Consider the following 22,306-nt stretch of genomic DNA (forward strand, 5'->3'; position numbering starts at 1 on the left):
TGCAGCAGCATCCCTCCCTTGAGCAGGGGAGGGAGAAGGGCCTGTGCTGAGGACTGAGGCGGGGAGGGAGGGCACATGTCCCGCTGAGAGATGCTGTCACTGCTGAGCCCTGTGTGCACAGTGGGCCTGGCAGCCAGCAAGTGCAGGGAATAAAATTCTCCCCCCGTCCCAGCCTGCTGCTGGGTTAATATTCCCTCTAATGACAGACGACTCCTTTTATCCTCTCTCACGCTTTCGCCAGTGATTTAATCTTGGAACAAACCGTGATTATTTCCTGTACAGCTGCCTCCCTTACTTCCACCGCAGACCAGGCTTGACAGCATCCCACTAGGCAAGGAGCAGACCTTCCTGCAGAGCCCCAGCCTGGCCACGATTGAGGGCAGAAAGACCCTCTCCTGCCCCCTGCCTGCCCAGTCCCCTTGCCCCTGCCATGGGGAGAGGAAGGACACTCTGTGATGGTACCCCTGCATGGGACTGGCAAGCAAAAGGGGCTAGGAAAGGTGGTGGATTGCTTGACCAGGGGTTCTTCCAGGTCCCAGCTTCATGGGGCTGGTTTAGGGCTGTGAGAGGAGGCTGCTGGGTCTCAGACTAACTCCCTGGAGTTAGCACGATATCAGCACAGAGACACCTGCCCCCGGACCCCTCCAAGCTAATGTACAGGGCAACTGGATCTCAGGTGATCAGTCCTTAGCAGCCCTGAGCTAAGGCCTACAGACACAGTGAGAAGGCAGGTGAAGGATTTACTCTCATGGCTGTTTGCATCTCTCAGGGTTGCAGTGTTGAGCAGGCTCAGGACCACAGAGCACACAGCCTAGGATCCCATCAACGGCCACATCAGAGCTGGTGGCATGGCCTGCAGCAGCCCCAGAGGGTCAGGGGTCCTTGGGGACCCACATGCAGCTAGAACAGGCAAGATCTACTTTACATGGAGAGCTCGGCAGGGGCTGGGACAGACTCCATCCTCCTCTGGGCAGTGAATGAAGCCAGGCCCAAGCACCAGAAAAACATGAGGCCAGAACACCACTGGGGGCCATCTCCTGAGTCTCCCTTTGTGTGGCTGTTGGGGAGAAAGCTTCCAAAATACCAAGTCAATATCCACTGTCTACCTGCAAGCAGGCAACTTCCCCGTGCTGTGGGGCTAGTGGGGGCCAGCACTTGTCGCCAGAGCAGGTGTACAGGCTGTGCAAGCTTGTCCTTCATGCACGCACTACCTGGAGGGCTGGGGAAGGCCAGGATCCCTCCTAGCTCGGGCAGGGAAAAGCAGCAGGAGACCAGGGCTGGCCCACGGCCACCCCAGCAGCAGCAGCAAAACGTGGGGTGCAGCTCCACCTGGTGGGCAGTGAGAGCCCCCCCCTCCCCCCCCCTCAAGTGTTACCCTTTGGCCATCACAAGGGGCCAAGGTGCCCCAAGAGCTGAAGCCTACGGCCCTGCCTTCCCTGTCACGACTCGGAAACAGAGCCAGGGGACGGCAGCCTCACCCCGGGGTTTGGGCTGCACCAGCCCTTAGGGATGCTGAGGCAGCATCAGCTTGTGGCTACACATGCAAAAAGCCGCTGCATGCGCACCAATACACCTGCACACAAACACAGCCAGTGCAGCGAGCACCGGGACAGCTGGTGCAGAGCCAGCCGTGCCCCGGTGACCCGGCTTTTGCATACTGAGGCTCCCATGTGCCTGCAGGAGGAGGTTAAATGAAGGGAGCTGCCTCCCTACCAGATGGAAACAATCCTGAGGGGCTGGACTGCTCAGCTCCTGCCAGCCATGGAGCGGGAACAAGTCTGACCTGGAAACCAGGAGACCTAGGCTCAGCATGCAGTGTTTTACCTGATCCTGGACAAATCCCTGCTGCAGAGGAGCAGATGCTTTCCTTGCCCTGTGCTTCCTTCTGCCCTCTTCCCCCAGCTCTGGGATGCTCCTCACACACATGGCATCCCTTCCATCCCATTACAGCCCAGAATGGAGACCTCAGCCCCTTCACCCACAGCCCTTTCACTGCCAGGAGGCCCCAGAGATGCCACCCGCTTCTGTGCAGGCTACAGGTTGGGAGTTGCTGCGTCTTCAGAGATGGGTGACGGGTAGCAGAGAGGAACCATCACCACCAGGACACAACGAGACACTGTCCCTCAGCTGTCCCAGTGCCCCTGAGAGCCAGGGAGTCTCCCCAAAGCGGTGGGCAAATCGATGCCGTGATGAGCTGGGCATGCAGCCGCTGGAGCAAGCCCGCGCCCAGTTACAGCCAACCTAGAGATGGGGTGGGGACCCAGAGCAGCGCTGGGCTCCCCCTGGGGGCGGCTGCAGCGAGACGGCAGCACAGCCCCGGCCCGGGGCACCTCGGAGCTCCCCCGGAGCAGCCCCCTGCCCGCCCAGGCAGTGCAGGGGCTCGCACAACCCCACTTCACCCCTTCAGGGACTCCAGCTCAGAGACCACCAGCCACCTCCTCATGCTGGGCTGACAGGGGCTCTCCTAATGAAGCCCTAATTGCCTGCAGGGGGGGGATAATTAGCCCCTTCATTAACTTCTACCAACCTGTGGCTGCTGCGTGGGTTTTCTCCTGCCACAAGACCGTATGGATGGGCTGGCAGGCATTTAAACAGCCCAGGGCTACACTTGGGCCTTCCTGGCTATATTTCTTACCCTATGCAGAGCTGAGACCTTTTTCCCCTCAAGAGCTTTAACAGCAGCAGTCCTGGGAGGGGTGGGGACTGTGAACATGGCCCCAGCCTAAGCAGCAATCACCAGCTGTGCCCCACATGGGGTACTCGCCTTCCCATGAGAGTCTGGGGGCTGCCCAGTGCCAGTACTCAGGGGTCAGGCAGCTGAGATGTGTTTCCACGTTGATTCAAGGCCTGGCTCTGCCTTGCACCGTTTCCACCCAGAGGAGCTGTGTTTCTCCGGCCCTCTGAGCCGTTTCCAGCATTGCCATTTAGCAAACAGCAGGACAAAAATAGCTTCTCTTTAGGGGCTGCAACAGGGCTGCTCGACTCGTCTGTGCTCCGCTCCACTCTGCTGTGTGAACCCAGGGCTGGCCTCAGAGCGGGGACCACACACGTTCCTCGTTCCTTAGGTAGGCACTGGCCCCCAATCCTGAGACATACTAAGGGGGTATCACAGGGTAAGCCTGGATCAGCTTTGGTGTCTGTGGAGCCACATTTCTAGGCTCTCTCCCTTGAGAACCGGGAAGGGGAAAGATGGAGGAGGACTGGGGTGGAGAAAGGAAAGGTGCCTGGGCTGGGGCACTTGGAACTGCAAGCAGGTTTCTTCTCCCTCGGTGCTGCAGACGACCTGCCAGCCAGGTCCTCTGTGGCTTTCCAGCCCTAGGGCTCCCAGCTTGGGCAGGAGCTCTGCCGGAGGTTGCCTGCCTGCTGTACAGGCTTGGGAGGAGAAGCATCAGTGCTGTCAGACCTCCTCACTGAGAGATGTACCAAGACTGTGAGCTCTGTCTCCATGGGTAAAGCACCACAGTGCAAGATCTGGCTGGCCAGTCGCTGCCAGGGAGACGGTCCTTTTCCCTGCCTGTCTTTGCCAGCGCAGACAGACCACGGCACAGCAAGCGAGCTATTAAAGAACAGCTCCAGCCAGCCAGCAAACACGTGCTCATTCATCGTTCTGGATGAGGCAGGGGGATGTGCCAGCTGCTTTCAGACAGGACCCCTCACAGTGGTCGTGTCCAGTAGCTTGGCAGCCTGGAGGGGAGCTGGGATCGGACTAGGGGGCACAGGGCCCTCCAAAATGCTTTTTTCACGTCCTGGGGATGCTGGGAGAGCTGCTCTGCCCCAGACTGGGAGCTTGTGCATTTCTGAGCCACAGCCCCATCGTGGTAGCAGCGTGCAGAAACAGCTTGGGGAGGACACGAGGGTTGGCATTGGTTTCACTAAGGCCTGACCTGCCCCCACATTCCCACCTGCACTGGGCAGGCAGAGCAGCACAGGTCTATGCAGCAGGAGGCTCTACTCAGGTGGAGCAGAATGGGAGACTGGCTGCCAGGCACCCACAGGGAATCATGTGATTCCTGCAGGTCAACACTAGCTTTTTAGAGCACAGTACTGCCTAGTTTTATCCCTGCTTCTCTCCCCTGGTGCTGCTGTCTCTGTCTGTCTCCATCCCTGGTGCCCAGCCAGCTGTGCTGGGTACCAGAGTGCTCCAATTCCCCATATGGAAGACCCCTGATTCAGGACAGGAATACCTCTTTACACAGCCCAAATTAGTGGCCTGAACAAGAAACCATCCCTTTGTTGTTGCTAGCACGTAGCTGAGGTATGTGTTGTCCTGGCTAGAGTGACCCTTAGCAGCAAGAGATCTGTGTACGCCAGCAGTGTCCCAGCAAAGCCACACCACCAGCAGCTGAAGGTTTGGCAAAGGGCTGGGGCCTGGAAGCAGCTTTGAGACTGACCATGCCTGGAGCCCTACTGCATTCCTCACTTGCATCCAAGGGCATGTCACTCCAGTCGCCTGGGGTGGGAGCCCCAGTTCCTTGGGGAAGGGAAATGCTGCCCTCCTCCCCCGCTTTGTGCCTTTCCCTGCCAACTGACCATTTACAACAGAGACCTAAAGGAAAAGCCAAGCAGAGATGGCCCCAAGGATGTAGCTTGTGCTATATCATTGCTTGCCAGCTTCAGGGCTGGAGCCTGAAGAGTAAAACTGAAGCGGGGGGGGGGGAAGATCCTCCTCCTTCACGTGGAAGAGTGGCTGCCTCCCAAGTAAGCTGCAAAGCTGCTTTGTTACCTGCATAAGAAACATCCTGCTGTTCTTGTAGGGCTTGGGTAATTCCCTAGCGCTTGCAGGAAGCCCTTGCTGCTGCCAGCAGTACTGGCTTGGGGAAGGACTATGGGCTCGCTGACCTCCTCTACACCAGAGCTGCTCCCGGAGTGGGGCACAGGCAGCTGCAGGCAAGAAGGGAGAACTGGCCCTGGAGCTCTGCTGCTGCTCATAGCTGAGGCCTCAAGCTACATCACTGAACAGCCCCGGGCTGGATTTTTAAACAAGCTTCAGCCAAATGTCTCCTTCTGGGAGTGGTGGGATGTGCACACACACTGAGCTGCTCAGTGCCGGTAACCGCAAGCCCAGCTGGGGGAGGCAGGGGAGCTCTCTGGCCCAGTCCTCTGTGTAAAAGGCTGCAAAGCTCAGCCCATCACTGCCAAATACAAATAGCCCTTCTTAATGAGTTTGGGGAAGCCAATTCAGGAGAGCTCATACAGGGCGGGGGTGGCTTCATCTGTTTCAGATGAAGCAATCTGAGAGAGATTTTACTCCAGCAGGAGCAAGCAGTATGCAGGAAGATCTCTGCTTCCTCACCTGCAAAATTCAGCTGTGGGTTTCTGATGAGACCATGTTTGCACATCAGAAAATCAGTCTGTTCTCAAACATGCGAAGAGAGCAAAGACCACAACCTCCTTCCCATCCCCTCCCTAGGGCTCCTCCACCTTCTCAGCTAGGTTGAAGCCAGCTCTGTATATCTAAAGGTTCTGACTTAATCTTCATCAGGAACCTTGTCCTGATTTTCTTCCTCTGTATTTGTGCCCCTCTACCGAATCCTCCTGGTTACTTCAGCCCAGCCTAAGCTGGCCTTGTGTAGGTGATGATGGCCCAGATCCACTTTGATTCTGGCCACTCCCAAAGCAAACCTCTGCATCTGGGGGTCTGTGTGCACATGTGCGTGTTCTTTGCAGTCCCACTGCGGCCTCCTGCAAGGCAACAGCAGGATGTGGCTGGCCACAGCACAGGATATGTGGGAATGGGACTTTGCCCCTCTTCCCTGCAATGGCACAGAGGGCACAGCCTCTGCCCTGCCCCTAGATGTGGCATATCAGCCCCAGGCATCGGGAGGCCTGGCTGGAAGTCTGAAATCCAGCTCTGAGCCTGTGCTTTCATTGCAAACACCTCCAGCATCAGCAGTGCAGGAGGAAGTGGGGGGCGGGGGGCTGGCTTAGCTCCTCCCGGTTGATAATTCATTACCGCTTGTTAGCCCGGATCCATTCGGCAGCAGCTACATCCTGGCACCGACATGTGTTCGTTTCACACATAAAGTGCTGTATCAAAATGCATCATTGAGATGTTCTCCCTGAAACCTTTCCCAGCTGCCTCTCCCGGCACTTTACATGTAGGAGCAGTTCTGGCAATTGGGGCGTTTTTTTCCTAATGGATGCCTGGCACCTGCCATAGCAGTCAGAGCTGCAGGATCCATCCTTCAGCTCCTGAGAAATACAAGGGGGATCTTCCTGTGAGGGGCAGAGAGGCAGCAAGCAGAGAGTGCAGGTTTCATCCATGGCGTGCTTGGATCCCCAGAAGGAGAAGCAGCCTGTGTGTACATGGCTGGTTTATCACATACTGTTTTGTAGTGATGCAGAAGTGCAGCATCTCTTCTCTCCTCCCCCAAGGGCTCCACCCTGGGGAGCCGCAGAGGCCCCTTCCCCTCTCTCCAAGATGCCTGACTTTGGCCTGATGCTGGTGATGGTCAGTGTGGGGCTAAATCTTGCTTCCAGGTCTGAGTGGGGAGACCCAGGTTGGGTGGGGGACCCAATGCCTTGCTCGCACAGCAGGTGCTGGGGTGCTCCCACCAGCCTGGAGCCAGGTGGGGTGGGAGCCCAGGCCAGGTGCAGCGTGGCTCCCTGCAGAGCTGTGCCCAGGGTCAGGCTGGTTCTCAGGAGAGCTGGGGCTCTTCCACCAAGCCTAGCCCCTTCATGGTGGCTGTCTAGTCACAGCCAGCCTTTCCCCAGCCCCAAGCCTTTTACTGCTACTCCCCCAGTACACGCTTCTTGTTCTTCACCCCTTCTCATCCTTCCCCCAGGACTTTTCTTTCCTACTGTGTCCCCCGAGCACCATTTAGCAGGGCGGTGTGCTCTGCTGGTCTGGGAAGGTTCATCCCTCGCCTTCTGGGTAAGAATACCGAGCAGGGTGAAAGCCGACAAGTTCAGAAGACCCTCCCCAGATCCTTCCTGTGCCCCCTGTCCTCTGGGCTCCCACCGTCTCTAACATAGAGGGCTGAGGGGCTGGGACAGCATCGCAGACCCCAGCCCCCCCGCCACCCCGGCGGGAGCACCGGGCGAGCCTCCCATCGATGAAGGTCACGTCGGGGCGGCGGCCGCCCGGCAGAGCCGAGCCGCGCCGCGACAGGCTTCCCCCCCCCTCCGCCCACCGGCGAGGGGGCGGGCCGAACCGGGGGCCCGTGCGGCGGCGATTGGCTGGCGGCGGGGGGGCGGGGAGCGGCGGGGCCGCGGCTGGCTGCAGCGGCGGGCGCGGAGCCCAGAGCGGGCGCGGCGGAGCATCCTCGGGCACCGCGGCCCCGGTGCGGGCCGCCTCCCCCGCAGCCCCCGGCCTCCTATGGGCGGTGCCGGCGCCCGGGCCCCCGCACGCCCGTCCCGCTCGGCGTTAGCATGGGCACGGTGCTCTCCCTCTCCCCCGCCGCCTCCTCGGGCAAGGGCGGCGGCGGCGGCGGGGGGCTGCTGGCCGACAAGGCACCGGGAAGGGTGCCGGGCAAGGGCGAGAGCCGGCTGAAGCGCCCCGGCGTGCTCATCTCAGCGCTCACCTGGAAGCGGCTGGTGGCCGCCTCGGCCAAGAAGAAGAAGAGCACCAAGAAGGTGACTCCGAAGCCCGGCGGCGGGGCCCCAGGGGGACCCCCGGGCCAACCCGACCCGCTGGTGGTGCAGCGCAACCGCGAGAACTTGCGCAAGTCAGTGGTGGGGCCGGCCGACGGTGCCAAGCAGGGCCCGCTGGCCGTGCCTGTACCCACCGTGCCCTCGGCGCCGCAGGAGCTGCACCCGGGCTCCGGCGGGGGCAAACCGCCGCCGCCACCACCGCCGGCCGGCAGCCGCCCCCCGGGGTCGCCGCGGCGAGTGGTGGTGCAGGCGTCCACCGGCGAGCTGCTGCGCTGCTTGGGGGACTTCGTGTGCCGCCGCTGCTACCGGCTGAAGGAGCTGAGCCCCGGCGAGCTCATCTCCTGGTTCCGTAGCGTGGACCGCTCGCTGCTGCTGCAGGGCTGGCAGGACCAGGGCTTCATCACCCCGGCCAACCTGGTGTTCGTCTACCTGCTGTGCCGGGAAGCGCTGCGGGGGGAAGATATCGGGAGCCAGGCCGAGCTGCAGGCCGCCTTCCTCACCTGCCTCTATCTCGCCTACTCCTACATGGGCAACGAGATCTCCTACCCGCTCAAGCCCTTCCTGGTGGAGGGCGACAAGGGGCGCTTCTGGGAGCGCTGCCTGGGCATCATCCAGCGCCTCAGCGCCAAGATGCTGCGAATCAACGCGGACCCGCACTACTTCACGCAACTCTTCCAGGACCTCAAGAGCGAGGGCGGAGACGGGTCCAAGCACTGGACGATCAGCCTGGACCGTTAGGGAGGTACCGGGCCTCCGGCACCGGGGGCGGAAGGGGCCGCGCACCGAGGGGCGGGGGAGGCGAAGGACTGCCGGATTCCCCCCACCCACCGCATCCTCCTCGCCTTCTCCCCCCTCCCTGGCCGCCAGCTCCACGGAGACGCTGCCTGGACCCTCCCTGCTCCGGATCCGGCCGTTCCCCGCCCCAAATCCGACCCCAGCTGGGGGCTGCGCTCCGGGACACCGAGATGGCGGAGAAGACGCGGGGCGGGGGATATGCGGGGTATCCCTCCAGCCTGCACGATGGGGGGGGGGGGGGCGGGAGGCTACCGAGGAGCGGAGGCTCCTGGATGCGTTTTAACCAGAAAAAAAAAAAAAAAAAAAGGAGGGGGGGGTAAAAATGGAGCTGGGGGTCCAGGGCAGGAGGGTCCGGGGTGGGGGTCTCTGGGCGCTGCGGGGGCGGCGGGCAGCGGGTGCATGTGAAGGAGCCCCCCCCACCCCGCCGGCGGCGGCCCCGGAGCTGTCCGTGGTGCTGGAGCCGCCGCGGCGGAGGAGACAAAGGCGGGGGGGGGGGGGGGGCGGGCAAGGCCGGTGGGGGCCTCGGGCTTTCGTGGCGTGGGCGCTGCCTCCCCCCGTCCCACCCACACCCCCCCCGGCGTGGGGGATACGGGCCCCCCCGGGCATGGGAGACGCTGCCTCTTACCCCGCGGGAGCCGCCCGCTTGCCCCTTTGTTCGAGGCGCTGGGGGGGGTTTGGCGCCCACCCTCCCCTCCCCACGGGTAACCTACCCCCCTTCCCCGGTACGCCCCCCGAAACAGGGTCACGGTGGGGTGATGGCTCACCCCCCACCTTGGCTTGCTGTGGGGAAAGGGGTCTCTGCCAGGGGAGGCCTAGGGAGCCTGGAGTGGGGGGTGGCTGCTATGGGAGGAGGGGGGGATGTCCCCTCTCCTCTTGCTTTGCTTCACTGGAGAATAAAGAGGCGGCCTGGATGGGCCTGGTGGTGGCTCCCTGGACTTGCTGGGCTGTGGGGTGCAAGGGGGATTGGGGGGGCACCCCAAGCTCCCAGTCATGCTCCTTCTCCTCCCCAAGAGGGATGGGTGGGTGCTGGTTGTCAGAGGGGGTTTTGCTCCCCAGTGTGAGTTCGGGGACAGAATTTCACCCCTGTGTGTTGTACCCAAGGCCAGTCCTGGTCCACCTGAGTGCCCCTTGGCTCCCTGTGAGCTCTCCTGGCCTCCTCCATTCCAGATGGAAATGCCTGATGCCTGCCTGCTGCACTGAATCCAGGATCCTACAGCTCATGTCACCTACTTTTTTTTTTTTTTTTTTTTTCTTTCTCCCCTAAAGCTACCCCCCTCACCTCCTTCCTCCCTATCTCTGCTCTGCAGGGCCAGGGTCCCTTCCCTGGCAGCAGCAGGCTGTGGGAGCTCTGTTGCTAGCCCTGTTACCAGTTACCAGCCCTGTGCTTCTGCAGACCCCCAGGGAGAGGGGTGGAGAAGGGGAAGGCTTTGCCTTTCTCATAGCTCGTTGCTGTGCTTCAGGCTGCTGAATTTGCCAGGGCTTCTTTAGCAGGAACCACAGCACACACTCTCCAATTGGGGTCTGCATCCAGTGCTTCCCAGCACCTCTGAGCCAGGCGCTCGGGCTGCCCTCAGCTGGGAAGAGCTGTGCTGGCTCTGCAGGTCATGGAGGGTAAGCTGGATTCTCTCTACCTTTGTGTGCATCAGCAGAGCTGCTAATTAGGCCCAATCTGGCTCATTCAGGCAAAGCTGTGCTGCCAGGAAGACAGCACAGATGTCCCCGTGACGGGGGATGACCTGGCAGGGTGCTGTGCAAGGCTTTTCTGTGGCTGTGTAAACCCACTGAGACCTGTGCTGCTCCCCTCTTCCCTGTCCCTAATGGGTGTTCTTGTCCTTGCCTTTAGATTGACATTCGTGTGACCTTGTGGTGAGCTGTCTGGGCCAAAATGGACTCATGACCCACCCCAAATTTGGCCATATCCACGTCTTGTGCTGGGCAAGGTAGTACCTCTGACTTACTCTGGCTTAAATAGGGGTAGAATTGGGCCCTTAGAGCTCCTATAGGGCTGCTGGGGGAGCCCTGACTCTCCACTATGAGCATTTTGCAAAGAGGGAAACTGAGGCACAGTGAGATGAAGCAGCACGGCACAATCCAGCAAGAAGGGTCTGCAGCATCGCAGGGTAACACCCAGGCCATTGGTGCTGTCTGTCTCCACCCTGAGCCAGGGGTGTTTGTTCAGTGACCCCCTAGCCCCAGCTGCGAGGCTTTATAGAGTCTTGTCTCCAGAACTAAACAACTTGACAGCACTGGTGGAGGTTTCCCACTCTACAGATCCCTTAGACACACTCTCAGGGTCCTTCCAGCCTCAAGCCCCTGCCTTTTAAAATGTTTCCAGCTGCAGTGAGGCCATGTCCTTCCCCTCCTCCCTTGTGTTTCATTGATTAAGAGTGCTAGGCCTCATTGGGGGATTTAGGAAGAGCTAATTGCAGACTGGTAATTGAAGACAGCTTGGAGTCTCTAGAAATGTCAAGGAATGAGAGATGAGCTTAGATGCTCCTGTGCATTTAAATATGCATCGTTGGCTTGGCCAGAGCCTTACTGAGAGGAGAGATGTCTGGTTTTCCCTCCCCCAGAGGACCTTGTACAGCTGCTGGGGTGAGCGGGGCAGGTGGAACACTAACTTTACCTTGCCTGGGAGCCTCCTGCTCCCCCCAAGGCAAAGGGGACGTAGGGGCAGGGACACAAATGGGGGGGGGGTGGGGGCGGGGTGGTACTGAGAGTGGAAGAATCTTTAGCCAGGCTTGGGAGCTTGGCATTTTCCTCTTGCAAAAGCTATGTGCTTTAACCTGCCAGACTCCTGTGCCACTGCACGGTGCCATGACTGTCTGGACTCAGGACCCAGCTATGAGGCAGTAATGGATAGAGCTTGTCCCCAGACTTGTGATCCTGCAGCCGGCCTGTGCTCCCTGAGGAACGGTGAGAGCTGAGACCCTCTCAGGAGTGGCTGGGAAGCCTCCCTCGCTGCCAGCCAGAGGTCCCAGCAGTGTCTGGGGTTACAGGGATGGGGGACTCACACTGGGTTTGGGGCTCAAAGTTAGAGCAACTGGGCCAAGTCAGGGTCCCATCACCACAGGGCCTTGGTGAAGGATCCTAGCTTCTTCCTAGTTTGAAATTCCTCCAGCAGCAACACATCTCTCTATGCTTCATAGCAGATGCCCTGTCTTCTCCACCCCATGTTGCAGCAGGGGAGGTGAGCACAAGTTCCATGGTGCAGCCTGCAGTAGGTTCAGCCCTTCCTACCCCAGGGAGATCTCTTCTCAGGCCACAGCATACTTCTCTTGCTCCCCAAGGGTGCATGGGGCTGCTGGAGGCACCCTGAGTGGCAGTGGGTCCCCAGGATGCATAGTCACCTGTGAAAGGGTGGGGTTCTGCTGGTCCTCATGGAGTAACAGCCCTATAGGACTCCCTTTGCCCTGCTGCTCTGTCTGCGGAGCAAACGCCATGCACTGGATGTGCTGGCCATGGCACTGGGTCATGAAGGAGCGATGGGTGGCTGGAGCAGCCAGCCTGGCAAGCTGTGCCTTCTCCTGCTGGACAAACAGTGGGGAAGCTGTGCTCTTGCTATTAAGAGTTGGCAGCATCCCCCAGAGTGACTCGGAGCTGCTCTGTGGGGAAGAAACTGCTCCAGGCGATGCAGAAGTGGTGTCCACGTGGCTGGCAAAGGACCTGCCTCAGCCCAGCTTTCTGCACAAGCCCTTCTTCTCTGTTTGGCTGTGAGGATAATGGATAACGTATTCCTCAAGGCCAATGGAAGTGGGAGGTGTCTCTTCTGCCTCTGCAGGAGCTACTCGGACACTGATTCTATCGCAGCTTTGGGCTGTTGCTGCTCTGCTGAATTGGGGATGACTTGTGGGTGCAGGTTTCTGGTCCCCTCCATGCTCCATAGTCACAGCTGTTGGTGGGATGTCTAGGGGGGGAAGTTATGGGCAAAGCGACCCAGGGAGATGACATCGAATGGCAGAGACAGCATGAGAGGTCTGAGACTAAACTGGCTGATGAGGTATTTGTACCCAGGGAGGGGCAGGGCAGATTCCACAGGGTGTCAGCTGATGGGGGATGAATCCAGGCTGGGGTGGGAACCTGCAAGAGGCTTTAAGCTCTGCCTGTGCCCAGAGTAGTGCAGCGGCAGGCATGAGACCAAGGAAGTCTAGAACAGTAGACAGTTTGGTCCCTGCTGTAGCCAAAATATGGCTTGTGACACTGCTTGTCTGGTGGGTATGGGACTGAGAATCACAGACTGGGTACAGCTCTGCACCAAGAAGCTCGGACAGGTGGAGAAGGGGAACCAGATGCCTTGGAGCCCTACTGTGATGGTCTCACAGACCCATGGAGCCCAGCAGAGTGGAAGACCGGGGCTTCCTAGGCTGGGGCATTACCTCCAGCCTGCTGAGAGCTGAGCATGGAGGTTGTCCTGTGCTGTGTCTCCTGTCTGTGTCACAGTCCTGTGTCACCCCTGAGGACCGAGCTCCCTGGAGAACAGTCAGGCAGCCCCAAGCTGTGGCCTGGGACAGCTGTGGGGAGCCTGCCCCTGGGAGCGAGTGCCCCCCGGGCTGTACTCTAATACAGGACTTCCCTCACCAGAGGTCCTGCATTAGAGCGTAATCTGGCATTAGCGCATTAATCCAGTCCTCCCCCCTGCCCAGCCCCTGCCCTCAGCAGAGTCCAGCCCAAGGTCTCAGTGTACAGCTGGGCAGGAGCAGCACCAGGACGCTGACAGCCCGTGCCTAGGCACCAGAGAGCAGGCAGCATCAGGGGAAAGGTTTGGGGCTCCATCCAGAGCATCCCTGTGTCTGGGGAGGGCAGGGAGCAAGGAAGAAACCCAAAGTGCACAAAGCTCCCCCCAGCTACATCCAGGACCTTGGGGAAGAGAAGTCCAGGCCAGGGGGGTTAACAGTGGCAGTATGGCCCCAGCCTCAAGCACGCTGGCAAGGAAGAAAGCAGCGTCTTTTGGAAGCATCTCAGTTGGTTCCTCGAAGGGGCTTCACGAGGGGATTCAGAGCCCAACTGCCTGCACCTACGGGCTCCGTCTGAGCCACACTAAGTCACGAAGCACTTCGCAGGGAGCCAGGCCAAGGGAAGGTGGCGTCTGGAGAGAGGATGTGAGTCAGCAGCTTGCGGGTGGGGGTGCTGAGCCGAGGAGCCAGCGCTTTGGGGATGCAGAGAGGAGGAAATAGGTGGGAACTAGGAGAGCTGGAGAGGGAGCAGGGGTGGGCAGGGAGGCAGCCCGCATCCCCCCGGGGCAGACGTGACCTGGCTGTGCTGTGAAGGCTCTTCCCAGCATGAGAAATGAAGCAAGTGGTTACATGGCTCTGTTAAAATAGGAGAGGGGCTACTCCATCCCCCCTCTGACCCCTTCCTGTGGGGCTGGGAGGCTTTGGGGGAGTTGGAGGGGTCCCACCACTGTCTTGGCAAGAGGCTGAGGCCAGGGCGGGGCTAAATCCTGCCCCCTCTTGTCGGCTAAGCCAGAGACAAAGATATATTTTTAAGTAAGGAAAAAACCCTTCTGCCTTTAATCACAAGGCGGCAGAAGAAGCTGGCAGGCCACATGCTCTGCTCCCTTGCTCTCCCCAGCACAGGCTAAGGCCCTTTGGGACCACATTCCCCCATCTCACCCTGGGCAGAGCACCGGAGGACTCCCCACAGGTAGGTCTGAAGCCCATGGGTGCGCTGGTCCCATGCACCCTGCTGCCAGCCACCTAGGACAGGGTCCCCACCCAGCTGGTGCACCCAGCTGCCAGGGACGGTGCTCCCCCATCAGCTGGGCACCCCTGGTTGGGGCTAGAGACAATGCTCCACTGGGAGTCACACTGGGCTTGGCCCTGCTTGCCCATTGGCAGGATTTTGCTGCAGTCTGCTCTGAGCCGGCAGTTTTGGTGACTGAAGAAAGCTGTGCTGCTGGCAGGCTGGGTCAGACAGGGCTCTGGGGAGGGGGGAGGCTGGGTCGGGTGGGAGGTGATAGTCTGTCCCCCATTCCGGTAGGCACAACATGGGTTGGGGGGCTGCTCCCCATGGGGCCTGGGGATGAGGGCATCCCGGGTTGCCATGGTGACACCGGCTGTATCCTCAGGCAGGCAAGAGCATCGCTGGTGCAGTCCTGCATGGGTGTCCCCCACCTTTCCTCCTGGCTGCCATCCCTGGGGAGTGCAGGGCTGGTTCCCGGCTTTCGGAGTGGCACTCTGGGGACAGAGCAGGGCGATCGTGCCAGATGAGCTCAGAGCAGAGTGAAGCAAGTCCTCAGCTGCAGCCTGTTGCATTGGGAATGTGTGGTGGTCCTCCCTCACCCAAAAAGGTAACTCCCCCCTTTCCCCAGCATCTCCAGCCTCCAATCCAGCAGGGACCTGGATTGCAGGGCTGGGAATGAGAAGAGAACTGGGCTCACCTGGGCTTCCCTGGAGCAGGCACTGGCAGAGGGACAGGAGGGATAGGAGCGGGATGGCAGCAGCAGGGAGCTACTAGTGACCCACATCCCTTAATCTGTGTCCTGCACTGCGTCATGCAGTTACCTAAGCCCTGAAGCAGGTTCCCCTGGCAGGGACACAGCCCCTGCCCCGGCTCTGAGGGAGCCAGCTGTGGCCAGCACCCCATTTTGTATTTGCAAGGCCAAGCTTGGAGGGGAGGTGTCTTCAGCTTGAGTGCTGGTTGCATGGGGATAACTACTCCTTTCCCCACCACTTCAGCTGCTGCCATCCTTGGGGACCATCCTGTGCAATGCTGAGGGACCCTGGAGGAAGGGACCCCCCCGTACCCCGAGGGACACCCCCCCCCCCCCCAGTCCCTTCAGCTCCTTTCCCATACATAGGCTGCTTGCTGGCAGCACCAGGCCCCCCCACCCGGCAGCCTGAGCCCTTCCCAGAGGAGACACTGACATCAGATCCCCCTCCCTTAAGCTGATTAGGGCAGTGAGGACGTGTCTGAGCAGATGCCACCAAAGCCATGAGACAGACCAGACCTAGAGGGACAGGGAGTGGGAGCATGGAGCCCCCAGATCTGGGGGCTGCTCTGATCTGGAGGGTACAGGGAGAGGGGCTGAGGGCTGACCATCCCCTCCATGGGCTGGATAATTGCACAGCAACCCCCCCTACACAGCCAGCCTGATCCCTGCTGTAAGCCTGGCCCCTAGTCCTGCATCTCTGATGGGGATGGGATGGGGAGCACAGCCCCAAGGTGGGGGGCAGGCAGAGGGAAGCCCTTGAGCCCACACCAGCCACCGCAGGCACCAGTGGATCTGTGGACATGTTCCTGAAGTTGGACAAGCAGTGCTTCCCTACTCACCCCTGCGTCAATGTCACATGTGAGCCTTGCCCCATGGCTCGGGACATCCTTGCTGGCACAGCACAGCCCAGCAGGGACACCCACTGCAGGATCAGGCTGAGCTGGTTGCACAGGGCTCTGTGGGTCATAAGAGATCTGGCTCCTGCCATCCCAAATTCCCCTGAGTGATAGCAGGGTGGCAGACATCACACCAGCTCAACTACAACTCCTCTTTGCCTCCAGCTGCCACATTCCCTTGCCAGCCTGGGAACAGGGTATGCACTGGAGGGGTGTCTCAAGAAGCCCAGAGGTTTCCAGCTCTGCCCTCCCTATCTTTTAGACGCTGTAAGAGCTGGAGGTGATGCCTGGAAAAAAGGTGATACAGCAGGGAGGGTTGCATCCTCCCCACCCCAGCTCTGCAGGGGCTCTTGCTTGGATGGGAGGGGATTTGCTGGGTGGTTTCCCCTCTCGCCAGCCCCCTGCAGACACAAGAGGACACAGGTCACAGCACCTCTCTGTTTTATTGAAGACCAATCCCTCCCCCCAGCCAGTGCAGAGCCCAGCACTCCCAGCTCTTCTGCATCAACTGGGCCAAAGTCCTGCTCTGGAGGATGGGGGCACCTCCTTGGACCTAGGTGGGAGAGACCCAGGGCTGCCCCCTCAGTGTCCGGGTCTCCCAGCCCTGCTGTTATCCCTTCTCCTGTTCCATCTCGCACCCAGCCTTGTCCCTGGGGATGTCCCCACCCATGGAGGTTGTCCTACCAAGCCCTGCACGTGAGGGGCTAAAGCCACAGTGAAACTGGAGCATTAAACTTGGAAGTGACCAGCAGGACACTGGCTCGTGTGCAGTCAGGGACCTTCCTGCTCTGTGGCATGGTCCTCAGGCACTGGGGAAAGGGCAGAGTTGCAGGGGCCAGGCTCTGCTGCCTCCGGGCTCTGGCCTTGCCCTGAGGGGTGGCAGTGCTCACTGACACCTGCCCCTGGCACCTTCAACCCCAGAGCCCTGCCATGGACAGGAGTTAACCCATGAAGGGCACCTGCTCTCCAGACCAAGGCTTCTCCTGAGATCTGGAGGAAGCCACCATCAGCAGGAGGTGTAGGAGGAAAGGAAGGCTTTGGAGACAAAGGTGGGGGACCAAGGAGCAGCAACAAGGCTCCCCTTTCCCTGCCACTGCCTAGTGGGAGCCTCACCCAAGGGCACAGCTGCTCTGGGGCCCCAGCTCCTGACAGGGAGAGGGGAGGGCAGGCACAGGCTGGGGGCAGAGCTAAGGACATTCATGCAGTGGGCAGCATGTTGCAAAGGAAAGGGGGGGCATGGTCCCTGCCAGGAGGAGTGCCCATGTTTTTTCTTTCCATTCGCACCCTGCTTTAGGTATCCGTGTCCATTCCCAGCACCATGGATCCCTTTTTACCCTAAATTTAGATGGCTTCCACCTCCTTCCACCACCCATGTCAGGGAACCAACCCAGCTACCCTGCAAGCAACCCTTACCCCCTACACTGTTCTCCAAATCTAACAGGGGGCAACCGAGAGCAGGGCACGATCCCACCCCCCCATCCCTCCCTGCCGAGCTCCCCAGCTCCACAGCCCCATGCTGCCGGGGACGGGGAGGTCCGCCTGGTGTGGCCGAGCCTCTAATGGTAATGGTTGTTCATGTTGTTGAGGTGGGAGGCTGCCATGGCGCTGAATGGGGCAGAGGGCTGGAGCCCATGCCCAGGGTAGAGGGATGGGCTGGAGCCAGGCCAGTAGGAGAAACCGGCTGGCGTCACCCCCGAGGTCACGAGGTTGAGTTTGGAGATGCCCGAGAAGGGCAGTGGGGCCAGGTTGCCCTGAAATTTGTAGAGGGTGTGATCGGGGGCAGCCGGCTGGCACACCTGCGCCAGCCCGTGGAAGTCGAACTTGTAGGCGTAGCGCTTGCCGTGGACCTTGGTCATGATGTTCTTGTCGTAGTAGTAGCGCAGCGCCCGGCTCAGCTTGTCGTAATTCATGTTGGGTTTGCTCTTCCGCTCGCCCCAGCGCCGCGCCACCTCATCAGGGTCGATCAGCTTGAACTCCCCGTTTGTGCCTTCCCAGGCGATGCAGTTCAGGTTGGCCCGGTCCGAAAGCAGCTCCAGCAGGAACTGCCACAGCTGGATCTGCCCGCTGCCTGCAAGGCCAGGCCCCGGAGAGGTTAAAGCTCCCTCTCAGGGCATAAGGAGCAGGGCAAGATGTGCCCTGGTCTCCTCAAGCCCCTGCTATGTAGCCCCCTCCCAAACCCAGGTTTCAGATGCACTTCATTGTTTCTTGCCTGCTCTAGAGACACAGAAGATGGTAATGAGGTCTTGTCTCCTTTGTAGCATCCCTACCCCATCCTGCCCCCCGAGCAACAAGAGGAGAGGACACTTCTGCACCTCTGGACAGGGGTAGGAGTGCTCAGAGGACAATGCAGGCTGCAGTGAGTCTGGATCCAGGATGCCCACATCCCTCCTGCCCTTGTTCACACCCCACTGAAGATGAATACCTGTTCACTTGCTTTGGTGTGAGGATCTGACCTGGTTCTTTCATGTGCGGCCCCAAGAAGGAGGTATCTTGGCAGTACCCAGATCTGCCCCAGCACCAATATTCCCCAATGCCACCTCTGCTTGAAACTGGGCTGGTGTCACAGCAGAGCTCCTGCCCATCTCTAGGGGCACTGTGCCCTGAAAGTCTATCTCCATGGTGAGCTGAAGTCAGGGTGCAGCACTGTTCTGACCTGCACCCCTGGTAAATGCGGGCAGGTATAGGGGAAGGAGAGACTAGGACAGGGCAGGATTTGCAGTGGCTTTGAATCAGGCACCAGTGATCCTTATTTCCAGAGGAAAACTCTCTGAGCCATGGCCATTGCATCCACAACTTGCACTGAGGACCACCCTTGGTGGGTGCCTGAGAAGCCCCTGTGCCAGACTGTGATACACAGGAGCCTGTCACACCTGGACAGGCCCGTGGTGAGGCACAAGGACAGGCTTCAGTGAGTCTGGCCAGAGGTCACAAGAGGAGAGGGTGCCTGAACTTTAGGGTGACGAGTAGTCCCACCTCTGGGACCCAGACATCCTGCAGAGCAGCCCTGCACTTACACAGACCTGCCCCCCCCGATCTTCCCACCCAAGCAGCACGCCCTGCACATCCCTGCTCCTGACCCCGGCCCTTGCAGCACAGGCTCTTCCCGCGGCAGACAAGTGTCTTTGCATTTCATCCTCCTCCTTGTGCTTTTCTGCCACTGCTGGGTCTAATGGTGCTTGGATCCTATATAGAGGTTTGGCATCCATGACCCCTGCAGCAGGCAGTCCCACGACTCAGCTACGTTTCCCACAAAGAACAACTTTGTCCTTTTTTTGCAAAATAAGTTTTGCACCCACTTATTTCATCTGGTGCCCCCTTAATTCTTGCTCTGGAAGAAGCAGGAAACAGCCTTTTCCCATCTATTCCCATTCCACCAAACCCCACTCAGACATCCCGATCCAGGCCGACAAGCCCAGGTCTTTCCAAGGTATTGTATTTCCGAATCCCCCATCCTTGGACTGAGGTGGGGGATCTCTCCTCCCTAGAGTCCATCTGCAGTCCTCACCTCTTCTCCATCCCCACAAACCCCTACCCTGGGCTCCTGCTATCCCCCACCCATGGGGTTCCCCACCCCATGCAAGGAGAGCAGAGTGGTGTTGGGGGGTGCAGCTGGGTGGGGTGGCGAGGCTTAATCCTGCCTGCCGCAGGGTGCTGTGCTGCAGCACTCGGCAGCTCCCCGAGGAAACCTCCAGAAATCCAAAAACGTCCTTCTCACTGCAGCACAGTGTGCAGGGTACAGCTGGGGCAGAGTCCGCAGAGGCTAAAGGGCTCCCTGGTCCCAGCTTTGTCCCCTGCTCGCACCTTTAAACCAGGGGTCCCCTTTTCCTGCTCAGCGCGCACCCTGGCCCCTGTCTCCTTGCCAGGCAGGCAAGCTACATGGCCCAAACGCCACAGTGCTGGCCCCGTGTCTGCCCGTTGACCAGCCCTGCTGTGCTGCCCAGCAGGCTCCAGGCTGCTCCCTGGCCAGCTCTTGGCTGGACGGCTTTCCATGGACGGGTGGCTCCGGCTCCCGGGGATCCGCCATCTCCCAGCCGACCCGCGCCCTGCCCGAGCCCCAGCCTTGCACCTTCAGCTCCCTCCCGGGTGGTATCTCACATTCCCCCTCTCCCAGGCACAGGTTCCCCAAATCCGGATTAACCCCCCGCAGCTCCTGGGCTGGCTGGCAGCTCCCTCCCCGTCGGATATCCCCAAAGCACTGGAGGGACCCGAGCTGGGACCCCGAACACGTCCCGCCCCGCTGAGGAGCTCGGGGGGGGGGGCCCGGAGGCGATGGGCACCCCACTCCCCTCCGCTGCAAAGGGACGGCGGCTCCCGGTCGTCGGGGCTCGGCAGCTCTTTCCCTGGGTTTTGGTGGCGGGATGCTCCCAGCCCCAGCCGCCCGCGGCATCACGGAGCGGAGCTCCGCGACAGGCGTGTCCCGGCTGGACAGTGCTCGGGACACGGACGGGAAGGGGTCCCCGATGGCTGCGGGGCGGGGGAGGATGCGTGTGCCCCGGGGGGAGCGGGGCCGGTCCCAGGGAAGGGTCAGCGGTGCTCTTACCTTTCTGCACGCCGGGGCTGAGAGACCCCCACGCCTGGCTCTTCCCGTCTTTGAACAAAGTTTCCCCAACTGGATCTGGGGGGGGAAAAAGGGGCGCGGGTAGGGGTGGAGAGGGGGGGGCTGGAGCCAGGCGGGACCGCGACCCCCCGGCGCTCACCCGCGGGCAGCCTCCCCGCAGCCCCCGGCCGCTCCCCCTCGCCTGCCCCGCCGCCGCGGCGAAGCCAGGAAACGCGTCCAGGAAAAAGGAAATCCGATTTCCGACCGAGCCGGGGAAGCTTTTAAATAGGAATAGAAAATCCTGCGGGTTGTGGTAGGGAGAAGAGAGGGAGAAAGCTGCGGGGCAGGGGGAGAGGGAGAGGAGGCGGGTAGGGTGGAAGGATGGGTGGCAGGAGCAGCAGGTGGAAGGAAGAACGAACGTCGGTGTTTGGGGAGCGGATGGCTGGGGAAAGGAGAGATAGATGGAGACGTGGACGGAAGGAAGGAAGGAGAGGTGGATGGATGGATGGACGGATGGAAGGACAGAAGGGAGGATGGATGGGTGGGTAGGTGGAGGGAAGGCTAAGAAGAAGGAGGGAAGGAAGAGCGAGAGGTGGATAGATGGAAGGAAGGGCAGGTAACGGGTAAGGCAGTGGAAGAACAGGCTGATGGAAGGGCCGGAGGGTAGATGGAGGGGATGGCTGGCAGCGGGGACAGAAAGAGGGATGGAGGGACAAGTGGGTGGGGTGGAAGGACGGATGGAAGCACAGAGGAAGGGTGGTTGGGTGGAAGGATGGGTTGGAAGGACAGAAGGGTGGATGGAGGGATGGAAGGACAGGGGGATGACGAGCAGCTGAAGGATGGAAGGGAGGGAGGGTGTGCGGGCATGGAAGGCTGCGAGGGCGGCTGGAAGGCAGGAAGAAGGGATGGTTGGGGGGCTGGAAGGCAGGAAAGGGGGATGGACAGAAGGAGAGGGGAAGGCAGGGTGGGCGCTGGAACAGACGGGGCAGAGAAGGGCCCCAGGGCAGCGGTGGGGCTGGGCGGGCGGGGGCCGGGTGCTGTGCGGTGCACGGCGCTGCGGCGGGGCAGTGGCCGGGGGGGGGGTCCGCCCGTACCTGGCAGGTACATGTTGAGCAGCAGTGGCACCGCTCCGGCGCCGTGTCTCATGGCAGCTGTGGGGGCGGCCCGCGGGCTGCATGTTTTAATATTCCTGCCCCTATTATTATTATTATTATTCCACTTTATCAGAGAGCAGCTGATGGCGAATAAATGGCAGCGGGACGGGCAGGGGCCGGGCAGGGGCCGGGGGAGGCGGGGGTGTGGGGGGGGGAGTTTCCAGGCAACTCGCAGGGGCTCGGGCCCCGGCTCCAGCAATTTCCTCTGCTGTAATTAAAGCGGGCGCTGCCCCCCCCCCCCCTCCACCCCCCCCCACCCCCCCCACCCCGCCCGCTATCGGGCCCACATCAGACTTTAATCACGGCCGCGGGTTTCTATGGAGAGCGGCTCGGGCCGCTTCCTGCCTCTTCCGCCTCCTTAACTCTTCGCAAACACGGCGCTGCCATCCCAGCTGGGAGCTGGGCTCGGACACTGCCTGGAGACCGCCCGGACCCGGCCTCCCACCGCCGCCACCAGCATCCCTCTCCCTGACCGGCGGGCAAGGTGGTCCCCACGTTGCCGGCATCGCCTGGGCCCTCTGCTTGTCACTGCATGGCACCAGCACTGTCCCGCCTGCCTCCATCCCTTCGAGCCGCCCATGCTGCTGGCCCTTCCCCAGCTGCGGGGTCCTCAGCACGGTCCTGGGGTCCCCTTGCAGCTCCCAGAGCCCGAGGGTGGGTCAGTTGGGTGCCCACCATGTCCCTCCAGCTCTGGGACACTGGTGATGGGATCCCTTTGCAGTGCCTAGAACTCCAGGGTGGGTAAGTGCATCTTCAGCAGTGGCTGTATCACAGGATGTATCACAGCTCTGACACCTCTGTGCCCTTCTGGATAGTCCCTGCCTCAGCGAGGGTTAAGCCTGTGACCATCCTGGGGTCCCAGCCCTGTTCCAATCTCTTGCCCATCTTTATTAGGACC

General features: G+C 60.7%; 2 protein-coding genes across 2 annotated transcripts; one reads left to right on the forward strand and one right to left on the reverse strand.

Moving 5' to 3' along the window:
- The first annotated feature begins 7,371 nt into the window (after positions 1–7,371).
- On the forward strand, positions 7,372–8,331 carry CDK5R2 (cyclin dependent kinase 5 regulatory subunit 2). The gene has a single exon (XM_086465796.1). The coding sequence runs from the start codon at positions 7,372–7,374 to the stop codon at positions 8,329–8,331; it is 960 nt and encodes a 319-aa protein (XP_086321922.1).
- Positions 8,332–17,273: 8,942 nt separating this feature from the next.
- FEV (FEV transcription factor, ETS family member) lies at positions 17,274–21,400 on the reverse strand. Its single transcript, XM_086465934.1, has 3 exons — positions 21,349–21,400; positions 20,258–20,332; positions 17,274–17,785 (listed from the first exon to the last, which is right to left on the reverse strand). Exons 1-3 carry the CDS (start codon positions 21,398–21,400, stop codon positions 17,274–17,276), a joined length of 639 nt encoding a protein of 212 aa, XP_086322060.1.
- Positions 21,401–22,306: the final 906 nt, after the last annotated feature.

The sequence above is a fragment of the Leptosomus discolor genome, chromosome 5, assembly GCF_034619465.1.
Source record: "Leptosomus discolor isolate bLepDis1 chromosome 5, bLepDis1.hap2, whole genome shotgun sequence".
Classification (NCBI taxonomy): Eukaryota; Metazoa; Chordata; class Aves; order Leptosomiformes; family Leptosomidae; genus Leptosomus; species Leptosomus discolor.

Excerpts from the sequence above, each read along its gene's own strand:
- CDK5R2 (XM_086465796.1), top strand. The coding sequence starts at position 7,372 with ATGGGCACGGTGCTCTCCCTCTCCCCCGCCGCCTCCTCGGGCAAGGGC.
- FEV (XM_086465934.1), bottom strand. The coding sequence starts at position 21,400 with ATGAGACACGGCGCCGGAGCGGTGCCACTGCTGCTCAACATGTACCTG. Across the intron at positions 20,333-21,348 it reads GCTCAACATGTACCTGCCAG|ATCCAGTTGGGGAAACTTTG; the intron begins GTACGGGCGGAC and ends TTCCCCCCCCAG. Across the intron at positions 17,786-20,257 it reads CAGCCCCGGCGTGCAGAAAG|GCAGCGGGCAGATCCAGCTG; the intron begins GTAAGAGCACCG and ends CTGGCCTTGCAG.